Source organism: Nannobrachium achirus (genome assembly GCF_963921795.1).
Source record: "Nannobrachium achirus genome assembly, chromosome: 8".
In the NCBI taxonomy this organism is placed as follows: Eukaryota; Metazoa; Chordata; class Actinopteri; order Myctophiformes; family Myctophidae; genus Nannobrachium; species Nannobrachium achirus.
The window spans coordinates 34,933,082-34,950,581 of record NC_137817.1 but is presented as its reverse complement, the minus strand read 5'-3'; the positions used below and the strand labels follow the sequence as shown (position 1 = coordinate 34,950,581).

Below are 17,500 nucleotides of genomic sequence, written 5' to 3'. Positions count from 1 at the left end.
AAAGAGGTTACCCTGACCCTTTAAGTCAGGGGTCTTCAACAGAGGGTCCGGGACCCCTAGGGGGTCCTCAGAGTTACTACAGGGGGTCCTCCAAATCTTTGTGTGATAGAATTTTTTTTCGTCTAGCATCCATATTCTGAGAACTTTAGCCAAAAATAGCAAATCTACAAGCTCACAACGCCTCGCAGCGTGAGGCGTTGTGAGCTTGTAGAGGGGCTATTTTCGGCAAAGACGTTTGGTGTAGAGGGTAAAAAGAGCAGACTAAGAACAGAGTGAAATGTCAAGTTAAGTATTGACGGTTCAAGTGGTTAAATATGTATCTGAAAACACAAAGTGACATGAATCCAAAATACAATGATGATTTGCTGTCAAACAATGAAACTATATGGAATCTAGGAAAAAGTTGTGGGGGTCCCTGCTTCATCTCTCTCTCAATTAAGGGGTCCTTGGCCTTAAAACGTTGAAGACCCCTGCTTTAAGGTTATTATTTACTTATTCCTACTTTGCTCATGTTACAGTCACAACAAAAACAACAATTGAACAATGACATGTAAGTGCTCCTTATTTCCAAACACCTGTCCACACATAATCCATCAATAGCATCCTTGACACCGTCAACACTGTGCGCTAACCCCTGACAACTAATTCAGCAACTACTGTTGGCATTCTGCCAATCCACAGAAAAAAGCACTTTAAGCACAGCCTTGGTAAGAAAACTGTCTTCATTAGCATCTTGTGAGTTATTGCATAATGGCCAACGTAAATGGATGTGGTGTTTTGTGGAGAGATGAGATTAAGAGATCACATAATTAATGATAAAGTTAAAAGCACAGCTGCAGGCCTCTGGTGATACAATGTCTGACTGTGTCTTTATCAGCAAAATGACCTACTCTGAGGATTATGCAACATCATCAGGAGATGGCACAACATTTCTCAGTGTAGAGAGGGACGGTATGTCCTTTGGTATCCACTTACATTCTGATTCAACAGACTATGCAGGTGGTGCAGGATGCTTCTATCTTTCAAGCAACATCACCATTCTGTCTAGGTGCCAGATGGCATTTTGCAGTTTGTCGACAGTGGCGACAGCCACATGTGTAAACATTAACACAGTGATAACCTGGCAAACACACTAAATAAAGTGTATGTTTGCTTACTACATCTGCATTACAAGCTCACAACGGATAACAATGAGACGCATTGTGAGCTTGTATATCGGATATTTTCTAAATACGGTGGTTAAGTGGTTAAATTAAATAAATTGGTAGTCTAAGACTCTCCAAAATTGGGATCAAAATCGGACCCATCTAATCATGATGCATCGCATATCGTCCATGTGGACAAGGACCACTGTGGAGTTGTGAGCTCTGTTCAGGACATGCAACCAAGCTGAACCTCCACTAATCCTATTAGAGTGGCCCAGTACATAATAGGAGCTATTTAGACTCTGTGGCAGACCCATCTAAGGCAAAGGAAAGCTGGAGGCTGAGACAAGACAACAGAAGTGAGATATGGAACCCCCATCAGTAGTAATTTGGCAATGCACATGCAGGGGACAGATACTTCTCCATGGCAACACCTCCATAAAAGTGACTGAGGTGGGATCACATGTTTGTTTGTTTTATAGCTTGCAGCAGCACACAGTGACTTGGTGGTAAGACTTTAGTTATATGGGCCCTTCTGGCATTACAGTAGGACGGTGACTAGGCTACTTTTGTCTTTTAAGTGAGGTGGTGCACTTCATGCACTGAGCAATAAAAACACACTGAGCATCTCTCAGCGTGTTGATCAAAACAGAAAGGCTCTACCGGCAGCAGAAATGCAACCTTATTTAACCCCCGGCGAGACGACAACAGATAACCACAACAAAAGCGTTGTTGCTGCCACGTCAACAACAAAAACATCAACAAAGTAGGCTACTACTCACTGCCACTCCAGGATTTCAGCAGAGATTTGATGCTGATCTCAAAGAAGCCAGAGTCCTGCTGGCTGGCCATGGCCGCAGCTCAGTGTGAGTACTTCACCCCCCTGGTTGTGTGGTTTCCCAGGAGCAGCAACAGCAGTCACAGACTGGGAAGCAGCAGGTACAGCCTGCTGTCACCTCTCTATGATGCACACAGAGCTGTGGCTCTGACAAGAGTGAGAGGGAGCATGCTACCACTGCTCTACCCCTCCTCCTCGTGTGTCCTTGGCTGTCAGTCCTCTCCCACTATCTCTCCTCTCTCTCTCTGCCCCAACCACACTCTCTCTCTCTCTCTCTCTATCTCTCTCTCTCTCTCTCTCTCTCTCTCTCTCTCTCTCTCTCTCTCTCTCTCTATCTCCCTCTCTGCCCAAACCACTCTTTCTCTGTATCTATCTCACACTCTGTCTCTCTAAAGCTCTGGCAGGCAGTGGGCGGTAGTGCAAGCTCCCTTTAAATAACTGCGTGGAGGCTGGGAGCGCAGGAAGCAATCCTCTTAGCAAAGCGCAGTTAATAATAACTACTGTTTGTCTTGTGCGGAGGGCTGACAGTAATGATAATAAGTGCAGAGGCTCGTGCATCTTTCAGCGTGCCTGGAAGCATCTGAGCGCTGGCCGTCACTGACACTGGAGAGGGAAGACACAGGAAGCAGTGTGTACATGACACAGGCACATCTGGGAGACCGGAGGACAGACGAGGAAACTGGGAGGATGAGCACGCTACCGGGATTAAAGAGCTTTCCATGACACAGAGACACAGGGGACCTGGGAGGCATGGCTGACTGAATGTTTAACCCCTTTTCTTCTTTGCACACTTGTAAATATACGCAGACACCGGCCAATTCTGTATGTTATTCAAAGTGCAATCCCTGCTGTGGTATTACACGATGTAGCCAAACATGACTCGAGCACCGTGGTTCACTTTAAGAGAAAGCAATAAATCAATTAAAAAGTGGGTCACAAGAGGCAGAGAGAAGGAGAAAGAGTGTTGCTAATCTGATGTCATAACATTCCAATGTACATATTCGGTCTATAAGTATGCAAAAGTAGCATTAAAGATTTCTTCCCATATTGAATAATGTTTGGTGGTCCTGTGTAATATTGATTAAGCAAACTACAAAGGTCCCAAGCAGTTCTCATGGCATAACATTATTGCTATATTCCATTTCCAAATAGGATCAAACATTTCTACAATGTTGCCTATAAACTGTTTAGTGTTTAATATTCATGCTGATTAAATGGTGGCAGATGAACATCCATTATGTGGAATATGAAATACATCTTCCACGGCCTTATTCACCCTGTCCCTCACTGCTATCACACTAATCCTATAAGAACTCTGTCTGTCGTGTCCATCAACGGACAGTCCCTTGACCTTCATTGCATAATGCACTCAAACGTTTATCAGGCCATAGCAGATTTGTACACTGGCGAAATGTAGCCAGGCAGCTTTTATATTCAAGAGCATGCTAAAAACAGGGTGGCTGATTGTGGTCTCTCAAGTTATGCTACTAATGTGGATACTCTATAATAATGGCAATACCATGCAAGACATTATTTAATGTTACAGTATGTTTTTGTGGCAAATGGAGTTCAGTTACACTATAAAAACATACTAATCCAAAGATCTTTGTTTTACTTTGAATGATATTGATTCATTGTCTCCATTGTTTATTTGTTAATTAAAAACGATCCCCATTAGCTGACACCTAGCCTCGGAAACCCAGACTTTTATTTTGGCGATAGGAAGAAAGCTGACACCTAAACGACCGCCAGTCTTCCTGGAGTCCAAGACAAGGTTTATAGAATTATAGGAGGATATGATATATGTTATAGATAGTATGTTTGAATAACCAGTGGAATTGAAAATTCTTGTTTTCTAGTGCAGCCCCATCCACTAGTCCTTTTGAGTGGCAGAAAGCAAAAGCAAAAGCAGTCCCCACAACAATATGTACTATTCTGGCCCCCCGGTTTACAACTTCTAATGGCGCTGAGTCGGCTCAAGCTACCTTCGCAACGCTCGATTCGCTAGCTTTAACTCACTCGGCGTTGTCTCACGTGGCTCATGGTCGCTTGAGACGTCGCACCTCCGTCATGGTCAATAGACAACGAGCGATTCTACTGGTTCTTCAAACATACTGGAACAACATATGTACTGCATCCTATATTGAAATGGCCTAATGGGTGGTGCTGTCGGTGAGTCAGTGGTGCAGACCACGTCAAAACAAATGCACATTTTCAACATGCTGTGATATCAGACACAACAGAAAGGGTCCTGTCCAAATGCACATAATGTATATGGAGTCAACTGCGATCGTCAGATTGGCGGTGCGACATACGGTAGGTGTAAGGGCCTCGTAGTGGCCTGATCTCTAGATTTGAGAGCTTCTATTGGCCGGAACCACTAGTATACATGTTGTCATTACTGTATATATATATATATATATAGTCCAATGGGTTTAAATGCGCTTTATTATTATATAAGAAATTAAGGGCACAGAGTACCTTACTTATTCCTTGACTCATTTCAAACAAACGTCCTTGAACTCCTGAAGAGCTATGTGAATGAAGGAGCTGTGGAATCTGTATCCCATTTACAGTAGCCTATATGATCTGGACACATTCTTAAACCAGGTCATAAAATTAAAAGTGTGTTTTATGAACTCATAACTATGACTCCATTTGACCATTTAAAAACATTTAGCATCATTAAGATGGGCACAGTTAATTTCCCTGCCTTTGACATTAGTTCTAATCTGGTTGGTTTGAAAAGGCCATTAACAGACATTCATGGGGTCAAACTGTTATGTAATTCCCTTGCTGAATAATTTTCACCAAGTCTGGAAAACGTTTAAACAGGAAAACGTTTAAGTGGGGAGGAGGACGGATGGAGACACCACAGACTTCCTAAAATCTTGACTTGAAAGGTGAGACAAAACTATCAGTCATTGCTATAAAACTGGGTGTAAGACAATCTACAATAAAAATATTAAGTTCATTTTATTATTAAGTTCAAGTTAATTAATAAATAATAAATACATTAATTAGTTAATAATAGTATAGTTGTAATGATGTGATATGAGATAAATCATGATCCTATACAAACAATTCACAAATGAGATTCTAAAATCCCATAGTCTGAAGGGTGGCACAACAGGAAAATCAGTAGGGTTCATCTGGAATCTGTCCATTAGATCAGTGGTTCTCAACCTTCTTAGGCCGTAACCCCCCAAATAATCATATTTGAACTGGGGACCCCCACCCTAATAAGCAGTTGGAATGTAGGAGACTAGGAGTTGAGGCATTCCATTTAGTTCTACACAGATACATATTGTGAAAATAGCTGAGCTTGTAGATGAGCTATTTTCAAACCTTTTTCCTTCTTATATTATTTGACAATTTGGACAAGTTTGACCAGTTTTTATAGATTTTTTTTTAGGTATTTTTAAAAGTCCTTACATTGTCACATTACTGTGATCTGGGAACCCCCCCAAAATCTTGTGGGGACCCCCCTTTGGGCCCCGACCCACAGGTTGAGAACCATTACATTAGATTAAGAGATATCTTTGGTGAAAAGTTAATATTTTAGCCTGAAGGTTGCTCTAGTAATAGGTTCACTCAATGAAGTTAGTTAGTTAATGAAGGTACAGAAAATGACATGGCAATCTTGGTAGTTTTCAAAAAAATATAGCAATACAATAAAGTAAAAAAAGTAAAGTGGACATTTAACTCCTAAACAACAAATGGGGTTGCCAAAATCAGTAAAAGGAACATCCTCTGCATTCATGACAGTGCACAAAAGATCCATGGTAATACAGCCAGTAGTTTTCACCAGACAGACAGCCTGATATAGCCATGCTTAGGTAAGAAAAAGAGAGAGAGAAATTCACAATGCTATTCATAAATACCATAAATATCAAAGAATCCTTGTAGCATCCATTTATCAATCACATTAGGGAGGTTAAGAGTAGGGAGGATAAAAGTAGCCATGTCTAAACTTCTAAGTAATTACATTTCTTAAATCATGACAATGTTTCTTTCCATTGAAACCACTGACATCATCATAGCAAGCTGTTCCAGCAGGTGTGTAAAAACAACAGCAAAAATGCTCTCATCAGATAATATAAGTTTTCAAGAATGCATCTCCTGTTCTGAGAGGCTGTGCTGCATCTTTAATTTATACTCTACAAACGTGTAACACCTTGTTTAATGAACCTGCCCTTCAGAATGACAAGAACCCAGTGAAAGTATAGCTTCATTATGAAGAGACCGGCTGTCCTGGCTTATCAGAGATCTAAATACTGAAACTGCAGCTTTGGCATGACATGCCAGAGAGAACGCCTGTCGCCTGATCACATACAGCACCACTTCATAATAGCCTGGGCTCTGGATAGCTTGAATATACCAGCTCTACTGTCACCCTATAGGCAAACTCTGATACGTGTTTATGACATATTAACACCTGTTGATATCACTGAATGTCTTACTGTACAACATGCTGTTTACATTTCCAACAAATAAAGTATTTATTCAATAAAACAATCAAAGATATGCCTTAGGAAATGGGTTATTGGGTTAAGGTTATGTCATTGCCTTATCATAAATACTACATAATATCCTGCAGGGCAATAGATGAGTACAAAATAGTCATGCTACAACTGTACAACATGGTATATAAATCAGGCAGGCATTGCTAATTACAAGAATGATCGTAAACATTTCCTCTGATCAGGCTTTGGTGGGTGCGGGCCCGTTCACATTAAGCACTTATTAAAAGCATTTTCAAGCTCAGATGAAGGTGAGGAATGCGAGGCATGTCTGGTCAGTTCAGCCATCCTTATGGTATCAGCTTCAACCCTTAACTCCCCCTTAGCCTCCCTGCTCCTGGCACCTCTCATTTTTGGCTCACACATTCTGTACTTAATCATAACAAATCACTTGTTTATGCTATTACCCAGTTCATGCCTATCTCACAGTATAAAACATACCCCCCCCCTCCCCCAGCACACAAGGAGGAAAGTGTGAAGTCAATGCCAATGCAGATTGGCATGCAATGAGCCAGACCAACATAATGCCTATGAAATAAAAAAGCAACTTTGGATACCAAATTATTAATGAATTAATATTATTTCAGATGTTTGCTGCTCTGCATAAAACGTACAGATTGCAGCTTTAATATGATGTGCTCTTTCAGAAAATTATTGAGAGCCCATTATTAAAAGGATTCCTAGGTAACTACGTCAAATACAACCAGGAGGTGAAGTATTTCACAAAGGGATGTCAGTAGTAGTTAAAATGTGTCCAATAATAAACTGCTGGTAATAGCTCACACAGGTTCCAATAATAAATATCCCCCCATGACGCATGTCTCGCAAAATAAATAAACAAACTTTGAAGTGACCATTGCAGTTCCACAAAGTTGGTAGCTGCTATTACCTACTTTCAAGAATGGTTGGCCTCTTCTTAGCACGCATCTTTTTAAACTTCCCTCTGAAATCCCTGGGTGGGAACACATCCAGCGGTAAGCTGGCAATGCGCCCCAGGACAACCTCATCAAGTCCCTCAGAGCAATCCGTTTCACTCTCCAGCGCGTCTCTCACTGCACTCTCTTCCAAAGACATGTTGGATGGCTGGGAGCCCGCAAGTTCAACCGTTCGACCAATGGGGACTCATTTAAAGTGGTGCCGAGTGTTTCAGCATGTCATTTAATTTCTCTCTTCCTTTTCCTTCTCCCAAGACCTGTCTTTATCTCCGTCAGAGAATGAACATGTGTGCGTGCGTGCTTGTGTGTGCGTGCGCGCGCGTGCGTCTCTGTGTGTGTGTGTGTGTGTGTGTGTGTGTGTGTGTGTGTGTGTGAGTGTGAGTGTGTATGTATGTGTGTGGTGTGTGATGTGTGATGCATGCAGGACTGCCAGCTTCAGTCTGTCTCCAGTGTGTTTTAACACCCTGCACTTGTCAGGGCAGTTTAGCAAGTTACAGTAACATTGGTGAATTGGGCAGGTGTAGGATTACTATGGCAGCCCCTCCTCATTTCTGCAAAAAAGAGGAGAGGAGACACGAAACGAAAGAGAGAGAGAGAGAGAGAGAGAGCAGAAGGCAGAGGCAGCAGGATCGACTGGAGCTGAGCTTCTGCTTCCTATAACATAACTGCCTGCTGTATGTCCACAAGGGATTCCTAAAGACATATCCTCTGTTTATCTAATAGGCTATGTCTAAGACTAACAGACATCCTGAGCCCCTGGCAGCTCTTATTTCCCGATAAGATCCATTAATGATAATGAGTCAATATCCAGGAGTCATGTTTAACATAATTCAGACAAACAAATCTCCAGGAAGCAAGAAAAAGGAAATAAATAAACAAAATAAGTGACATGATATGTCATGTTTGGTTTGACAAAATGATGTCTGCTCCATGAACTTAAGTCCTTTCTGCTTGCATGGATTCTTCTGTGCCCAAGCTGTACATTCCAAACACATTCAGTCCTCTGTGTTGAAGTCCAGTTAAAGTTCTCCCTCCGCAAGTCTGTTTCCTGACCATGATGGTTGTTGTCACCCAAGAAATTACCACAAAGCCAAAAAGAATCAACAGCAGAGAGAGGAGGCAAAACATTCACAATGCCTCTAGTCTACCCTGTACCAATTCATTATTTTTCACCCCAGCAAATGAACATAGTGAACTGGACACACCTACTACGTGAACCAGTTTTTCCTAGGCTGACCTACATCAGCAATACAAACACCCAGTGTGTATGTACTAGACGGTATTATGTGTTTTAGGAAGAAACGAGAACCAGTCAATACTCTCTTGTTCTTAGGCTGTCAATAAAATGTTTTTCCAGGATTAGTTATAAAACATGGAAACATGTGACAATCAACGATCACACCTATTACCTATTGCTGCTTTTAAAGCTGCCTAAATATGCCATAAAAAAGAGGACGTAAAACATGCTTAATGGGAGCCTCTGGCAACAGCCTGTCCTCCACTGTATTCAGTGCAGTAGTAATTTGACTTGTCAAGCACCTGTCAAAAGAAAAGAAGAAGAAAAAAAAAACAGTAGCCTCAAGCAGGGGCGTAGCCAGGAATTAAATTTTGGTAGGCGAAATGCCCCCCCCCCCCCCCCCCCCAAGGTTATAATTAAAACACTATTCCAGTATATTCAGTGTAAGGGCTAGTTATTTTCAAAAAGCACAGTATGGAGCATTACAAACAAGGCGAACATTGCTCCCAAATAGTGACATAGGCCTATTTCAACTTGTGATTACAACACTAGCTAAATTAGTTCAAAGTAAACTTGTGTCCCTTAAAATACATGGCTCACAACAACATGCGGCGGGGCTTGAGCTTGAAAATATCGATAATTTTGTGAACTACTCCTTTAATGAAATACATTCCCACTGGGCCAGATAACAGATTAAAAAAAACTCTTTCTTTAGATATTTTTCCATTCAAAGTGGATGGTAGATACAGATAAAAAAAAAATATATCTACCATGCACAGATATTTGCCACAGGTACTTTTATCTGTGGTAGATATTATAGATATATTTTTTATCTGTTATCTGGCCCAGTGGGAATGGGCCTTACATTTATGGAAGAGGCTTGCTTAATGAGTTTTAATTGCGACCGTCAGGGAGCAGTTTACTATGAAAACCTCCACCGGCCGGCCGTCCGTCCGTCCGTCCGTCCGTCCGTCCGTCCGTCACACGTCACACGTGACCATCAACAAACGTCACACCTTTGTTAATGTTTAAATCGAAGAGTCTTGGTCAAATACTTCTGTTGGTTTCTGCACTGATCATTTATACAATTCAGCTGTGTTTGCTCGTGTCATCATGATGAGGTCATAAATCAGCCATGCCCAAATATAGATTTTACGGGTTTACATGCTTACTCAGTTATTCGTTATGTGAAAGTCCTATGACGTCTATGATATCTGACATCATCATACATACATTCCCTTTTATGCCCATAAATGGAGATCCCCTCTGTAGAACCAGCCACTGACATCACTGTAATGTCAGGGGAACCAAATCCCTTTTATGCCCATATATGGAGATCCCTGTGATGCCAGGGGAACCAAATCCCTTTTATGCCCATATATGGAGATATGGAGATCCCCGTGTTGCCAGGGTAACCAAATCCATTTTATGCCCATGGAGATCCCTGTGATGCCAGGGGAACCAAATCCCTTTTACGCCCATATATGGAGATCCCTTATGTCATCAATATTAAGCCCATATCTGTGAATATCTTTGGGTACCAGATGTCTCCATATATGGTTAAATGGTCCGATATACATCACTGGCCAGAAGACCAAGAAATGGTGCAACCTCGCCCTTTGCTTTTCTCCCTTAGGCATCTTACTGGTAGGTAGTTTAATGAGGAATGCAGTATGGTGGTAGGTAGGTAGTTATGGCCTTTGATGTAAGATTTTCACTTTCTAGGATAACTATATTTGCTATTCCCAGATGATGCCCTTTTAGGGTACCCCTCATGCCCATATATGGAGATCCCCAGGCTTTACTAATTAACATAAGTTTTATGCCCATATATGGAGATCATTGTCCCAGGCAAACTAGATGGGCTGTATGGATATCCAGATGTGTGATGTAAGTGTTTTATTCCAAATGTGGCACCCCACAGACATATTTCCAGAAACAAAATCCCTTTCATGCCCATATATGGAGATTTCTGATGTCATCAATCCCAGGCCCTGTAAAAAACATGGTTGCTATGGTAAACAGTTGGTTGCTAGGGTAAACAGTTGGTTGCTAGGGTAAGAAAACATGGTTGCTATGGTAAACAATTGGTTGCTAGGGTAAACAGTTGGTTGCTAGGGTAAAAAAAACATGGTTGCTGTGGTAAAAAGTTGGTTGCTAGGGTAAACAGTTGGTTGCTAAGGTAAAAAACATGGTTGCTATGGTAAACAGTTGGTTAGTAGGGTAAACCTTCAATGATTTTGACATCTTGTTACTAATCTGTCAGTAGATAATGCCGGTCTTATATAAGGGTCATTTGTGTACGGTGTGATGTCATAAGTGTGACAGGAGATAAGCGACCAACGGTCGCTTATCTCCCGATTAGGGAGTCTTACTGGTATGCTACAGCTGGAGAGACAACAAGATGTCAATTCTTAATCCAGCAGTGCTGGATTTAAACAACACAATGATCACGTATTGTGTTTGGAAGCTGTTTACCTACTACATTAAGGACTTTATTCATTTGGAACAGAGGATATCCTACAGGTAGGAGGAAAGCAGAATGGACTTTGTTCAGTGTGTTATTGTCTCTGTTGTTGCGACTTGAGTTAAATAGCCTGGCAGCCCAAATTTACATATCTCTAAAAGGGTAACACTTTCTCAATGGCCAGGCCGCCTACTAGTCAATGAATGGAACTGGTTGAGCGACATTCTATAGGCCTATGGTCCTCTCCACACTGTAGGCCTACTGCCCAGTCAGGCCTTTACACAATGGAAATAAGAGACTTTTTTTTTTTTTTTCTTTTTTTTGGGAGATTTTTTTTTTTTTTTTTTTTTTTTGCCAGATCATTTCTCAGTTGGTAGGCGGTCGCCTCGTTCGCCTACCGCTGCCTACGCCCCTGGCCTCAAGAGAAATATTTTAGTGGAATTCCTACAGTATAGAGCACACCTTAAAGAAAAGAGGTCCCACTAGTCCCTATCTATTCTGTATCTGTCTCTTGCTCCGACCAATAGTGTGTGAATACTAGTAAACACCTTTTAGGCTCCTTCTGACCTAGTTAAGGTCTGCCTTCAGGACAGGGATTCTCATTATGATCACACTGAATAAAGAGAGCGATGACAGACAAAGCACTCTTTACAACAGCACCCTTTAGAGAGGATCTCTCTTTCAGCTCTGTAGGTTTGATTTCAACCTAAGAGACAAATCAAAGGCAAAATCTCAGTGTTTCATGAATTGCACACAAAAATGCACGTTACAGTTATTATTATCATAGTCCTGAAAATGCGTCAATGCCTCCATGATTTAATTAAAAAAAAAAAAACATTTGTAAACATCCCAAGTGAAACTAGGCAACAGTACATTAAAACTATTGAGATATCAATACAACCTTATACAGAAATACATTTCTGTATTAAAAAGCATTCAACTATAATTCAATTGAGTAACCCACAGAAGTTCTGAAGACTCAAATGGCATGAGCCAATTCATACTGATGTGGTACTAGTGCACCCTCTACTGGTCTACAAATGTTTGGAAAATAGCAAATTGATTGATTGCAAAGCATACTGTACCTAGCTATGTTGGACCTCTGTTTAAAGCTGTTCACAATCAGCAAACACACAGTTCCTTCCTTAACATACCTTGCATTTTGTAATTTGATCACAGTATCAGCTATCCTAATGTATGAATTGAGATTATAGTCAAAAATAAAATTAATGTCACATGGGGGTATAATGAAGTGGTTACAAGCATTTTTCAGGATTCCCTCAACAAGTCTAAGTTCATGTGAATACTAGTTGTCCATTCTTAGGCCCTACTGACTGCAGGAATAATTTCTTATTCATGACTTTTAGTATCTTACATCATGCCGAGAGAGGACTGACCGTGTCAATTTTATTCCACATCTATACTATAATTTTGCAAATGTCTGAGTGAGTGAGTGAGTGAGTGAGTGAGTGAGTGAGTGAGTGAGTGAGTGTCTGTCTGTCTGTCTGTCTGTCTGTCTGTCTGTCTGAAACAGCGTTTCTCCTCAGTGGCTGGAGCAATTGATCTGAAATCGCATCACCATTAGCAGATGAACACACCTAACATAACTGTGAAGCCCGTTTGTCACTTTCACAAATCATATACTGTATATTAGCATTTTTATGGTGTATCTATATCTATTTAGCCTACAGTACCTTTTGTGACCACACATGTTAAGGGAGGGGCGCTGTTGTTCAGGCCATGCACAATCACACACAAACCCACACACACACACACACACGGGGGGGGGGGGGGGGGGAGTGTGTGTGTGTGTGTGTGTGTGTGTGCAGGCGGGCGGGCGGGCGGGCGGGGTTCTGGCCCTGTTACAGATGTTGTCCAAAAATCATGCAGATCGGGACACAGTATCTCACCAGTTAAAGTTACTTTCCATCCCTCATATACTGTATGCACAGTGCACATCCCATAACCCACACACTGCACATCATTTTGGAGCTCATATCTTTGAACGGGTAAGGGCTAGTCTGAATAATTGAACAATGTCATGTATTGTTGAAATGCATACTCTTGGTGATGAATAGATTAATAGTAGAATGTTTACAGTTGGCTAACTGTTGCATAATGCTTTCCTAGAACCATTTGTGCAAATAAATCTCTTTTGGAGAGTTGTAGTAATAAGATGACAAGTGGGACAATTGTGTACAACTGTATATGAATGTTTAATGTTCCCTTGTCGTTTATTATTTTGACTGAAAATGCTGAAGTTAAACTAAAATACCTATAAAATGTTTAGCTCAAGCGAATCCAAACAAAAGCTACACTATAACCTTACAACCTGTGCACCCACTAACTGAAATAAAGTTATGTATTTTGTTTTGCTGTAGTGGTCGGTTACACCCCGCCATTCCGAAACACCGCCATTCCGAACATTGACTTCTAACCCTAACCCTAACCCTAACCCTAACCCTAACCCTAACGCTAACCCTTACCCTAACCCTAACCCTAACCCTAACTAACCCTAACCCTACCCCTAACCCTACCCCTAACCCTAACCCTAACCCTAACCCTAACCCTAACGCTAACCCTTACCCTAACCCTAACCCTAACCCTAACTAACCCTAACCCTACCCCTAACCCTACCCCTAACCCTAACCCTAACCCTAACCCTAACCCTGTTTCGGAATGGAGGTGTTTCGGAATGGCGGTCTGACACCGTAGTGGTCCAACCATAGACTGTAAAAAAAATATGGACGGTGGAAAGCCACTAGTTTGTTCTATGCTGCGCAAATGGAGCTTTTTTTGGCCGTTATATGGGTGACGCCATCATTGTAGAAATAAACGTTCATTGGTAGAAATGATACCATCTCGAATGCTATTGGCTGCCAGCGGTCACATGCAACCGCAGGGATACATGGGACATTGAAAGCACACGACACGAAGAAGAATGATCACAAGCCTATGATTTGTGCCCGGGTAGCTCAGTCGGTAGAGCTCTCACCTTTGCACCACAAGGTCATGGGTTAGATTCCGGGCACTGCCAACTCAGTGTATGAGTAGCACGGCTTGGCAGGCTGTGTGGCAAGTACTGGGAGCTGATGGTAGGTGTGACGCTCCACCTCAGCAGTCCATCTCCCAGGGGTCTAGCGCATTGTAACGGGGACAGACTCCCGTGTGTTACCGGCTGATACCGACAATAAGCCACTCCCGACCTACTTGTTTATGATCACAAGCCCCTCCTACAGCATACCTTGCTATAACATAAATTGGACCATATTTTCACAAAAAGCATATCATGGTGATTGAAACGAGGCTTTAAACTAGCGACAGGAACCATAAAGTATTTATGACAATGTTTATTAAGGTAAGAAAATCAAATGTAAAGGTTCGGGGGAATAGAATGGAATCCAATGGAGAACATATTGCTTCTGGTGCCAGAACAGCCCAACTAGCGGCCAATCATAGGAACTTTTAGTTCCGTGTTTGATTCATTTTAAATCGGGACAACTACAGCCCTGGGTCCAACAGTATGCAGTTTAACAACTTGACTAACTACTGCTAAATGTATCTATTTAGAAAAACTACACCCACACAAATATTAATCAATCAAAAATAATAATGTGAAAGCTATGAGATGAAAAGCAGTGTAACCGTTAGAATAGAATCCATTCTCTAAGGGGTTTGGTATGAATGTACAGAGTCGAGAAGGTCAGCCTGGTCTAAGAGACAGAGCTACAGTCAACAGGACCAGAGACACCCTCCGGCAGACACTAAGTGCTGTTACCATGGCGAGAACTAGCATTTGGATCTGAACTCACAGAGCAGAATCTGATGAATAATTAATAGCTATGAATGGCTAATGTTAGTACATGCTCATTTAAGGTTTATTCCAGCTGTGCCAATGGATCTTCACACTCAACAAGGATGCCAGTACACAGCAGATAACTGTAAATAGTGGAATTCAGATAAGTGTCACACCACACAGGCACACAGTAATCCACAACAGTCAAAGCTTTTGGTACAATTAAATGAGTGTTTCTAAATGAAAATGCGTTCAACTTTGACCCATGAATTTAACAGATCGTGTCAACTGGTTCTCTTTCTCAAATTGGAGTCATACTATAATATAAGGGGAGATAAAATCTCATTATACTATACTGTGTCGAATCACCTCGTGATTTGTATTTGAAAATCAGTCATTTTTGGCAAGCGACACGGTCATACAACAAAGCATAAATCAGCCATAACTCTTCACAAATCCCTGGAATGCAGAGTGGAATGGCATTCCATGATGACAACCTAATACCACAAAAGATCAAAGGTGTCCTTTCACCCCTCCTTACAGGCCACGCATGCCACAACCTCCTCAATCCACATGCCGTTTGGGATTTAAGAGACAAGGATCGATGTCCATGTTTTGATAAATCATTAAAATGGTTACTGACTCCACCATCTGCATCAGGTGAGGTGAAAGAGTTCCTTATAAAAGGCAGACTTAATGGTGAGAAATTATTCAATGGGTCATGTATTCTCTCCATTGTTTGGCGTAGGATTAACACACACAATAGGACCATTCACTGCCTGTGAACAAGTCCACAAACTGCACCTGTTCCCTCCACTATACCTGCCTATTATTACCCTGGAGGTGGGGCTTCAAACTGATCACTTGTGCCCACTTTGGCTCTGGAAAATGAGAGACTTGGCATGTCTCATCCTTGGGAGGTGAACACCATGCATATATCCAGTTACAGTAAGGTGATTATGTTCATTTGCACTATGCATCAATCAATTAACATTTCATTGTATCCATTTTGAAGAATCATCTGTAGCAGAAGATGATTTCTGCTCACTGTAGTACCTTATGAGATACATATTAAGTTGAAGGGCATTAGGTATCGTTTACTGGGCTGATCGCCCATGAGTTTATGTAAGTAACTGATAAGGTCGTGGGCGTACTGAATACCAAGTCTATATTAAGTTCACTTGGTTTTCTTTTTTATGTGAAGAGAATCCTCACAATACCACAGAAAGCAAGCACGGACAAAACCTTTTTATGTATTTTTGCAGTCTCAGTAAATTGGTTCTGTATGACAGGAGAAAGTAGAATTAATAAACGACTGTAATCTCGTGCAGGTGCAGAGCATTAAAGTGGGATGAGAATGAGGACTAATTTCACAAAATGTTAAATTCCAGGGTAATTTACTATTTACAACTAAAGTAATTCATACAGGTGAGCTGGTTCAGTGAGGTTAATGACAGTTGGAGAGAGGAGACAGTAGGCAAAGACATAAATACTGCTGTAGTAGCAGAACAGTGTTGTTAACCTTTAGACTACTCTTGTATGCTGAGAATTAATAATGATGATATATTAATCTTCTTTCAAAAGTCTTTCTTTTCAAACATTTTATGAAAATAGTTGATCTACAAGCTCACAACATGCATGCCTTGCATGTTTGCCTATAATGCCAGGGTTAAAGAACTAGGCAAAGGTCACATTCAGTCAAATGCAAAGCATGACACATCACATTATTATGTCTATAAACAGTATTATAGATAGGCCAACCATGCGTGGGCGCCTTAATAGCATCCACACAACATACCATGACTTAAAAAGCTATTTCCTTATTTTGTTGTGCCTGTTTAAAAATTAATTTACTCATTTGGAATTTAAAAATCTAGAATTGTATTCTTATCCGTATCTGCCTTAAAAGAGCAGGCACTTTAAAAGTCAAGTTCAGCTTGTGTTAGAAAATACATGATATAGCCTATTGAGATATAACATTTGTATATGAGAATGTTTGCTATGATACTTTCTCAATAATAAAGCATAATTGTTCTCATGCAAAATTGAACAGAACCAAGGCTGTTGTTGAAAGACAGATTAACGGTATAGGCCTAAACCTAGTCATGCCTATATAGGCCTAACCCACGTAACAAGTTGGAAAATTCAGACAAATGGACTCTGAAACTACCTGGTAAGTTATATTGAATATAAATTCCCTTGGAAATACCCAAGGAATGAAATGCATGCTAATAGTCAACATAGTTGGTTTAAAATAATTAACCCTAACCCCTTTTGACTTGTAAGCTAATATTATTATAAGAGACAGGCTACTGTCTTTCCCTGAGCACCATCGAGTTGCAACAACTTACTATTCAAGTCTTCCCCCCAAAAAAGAGCCTTCATAAAACATAATATGAAGGTTAACTTTGCTGGCCTAAACCTTGAAAAAGCATTGGGTTGTAACTCTGCGGCTCACAAAATGTAAGGGAATTATACGCAATTTTCACCTCTTTTGATGTTGAGGGTAGAGTTAATGATACAGTCAATGGCTTAAGGTCACGGCCAGGAAGCAGGAAT

The 17,500-nt window shown here is 41.0% G+C and overlaps 1 protein-coding gene across 1 annotated transcript in view; it reads right to left on the bottom strand.

Annotated features, from left to right (window-relative positions):
- frya (furry homolog a) overlaps positions 1–2,069 on the bottom strand; it is a 63,336-nt gene extending 61,267 nt beyond the window's left edge. The window contains exon 1 of the mRNA XM_080731577.1: positions 1,928–2,069. Within this exon, the coding sequence (XP_080587703.1) occupies positions 1,928–1,997 (70 nt within the window). The 5' untranslated portion in view covers positions 1,998–2,069. The remainder of the gene's footprint in view (positions 1–1,927) is intronic.
- Between the last annotated feature and the right edge of the window lie 15,431 nt (positions 2,070–17,500).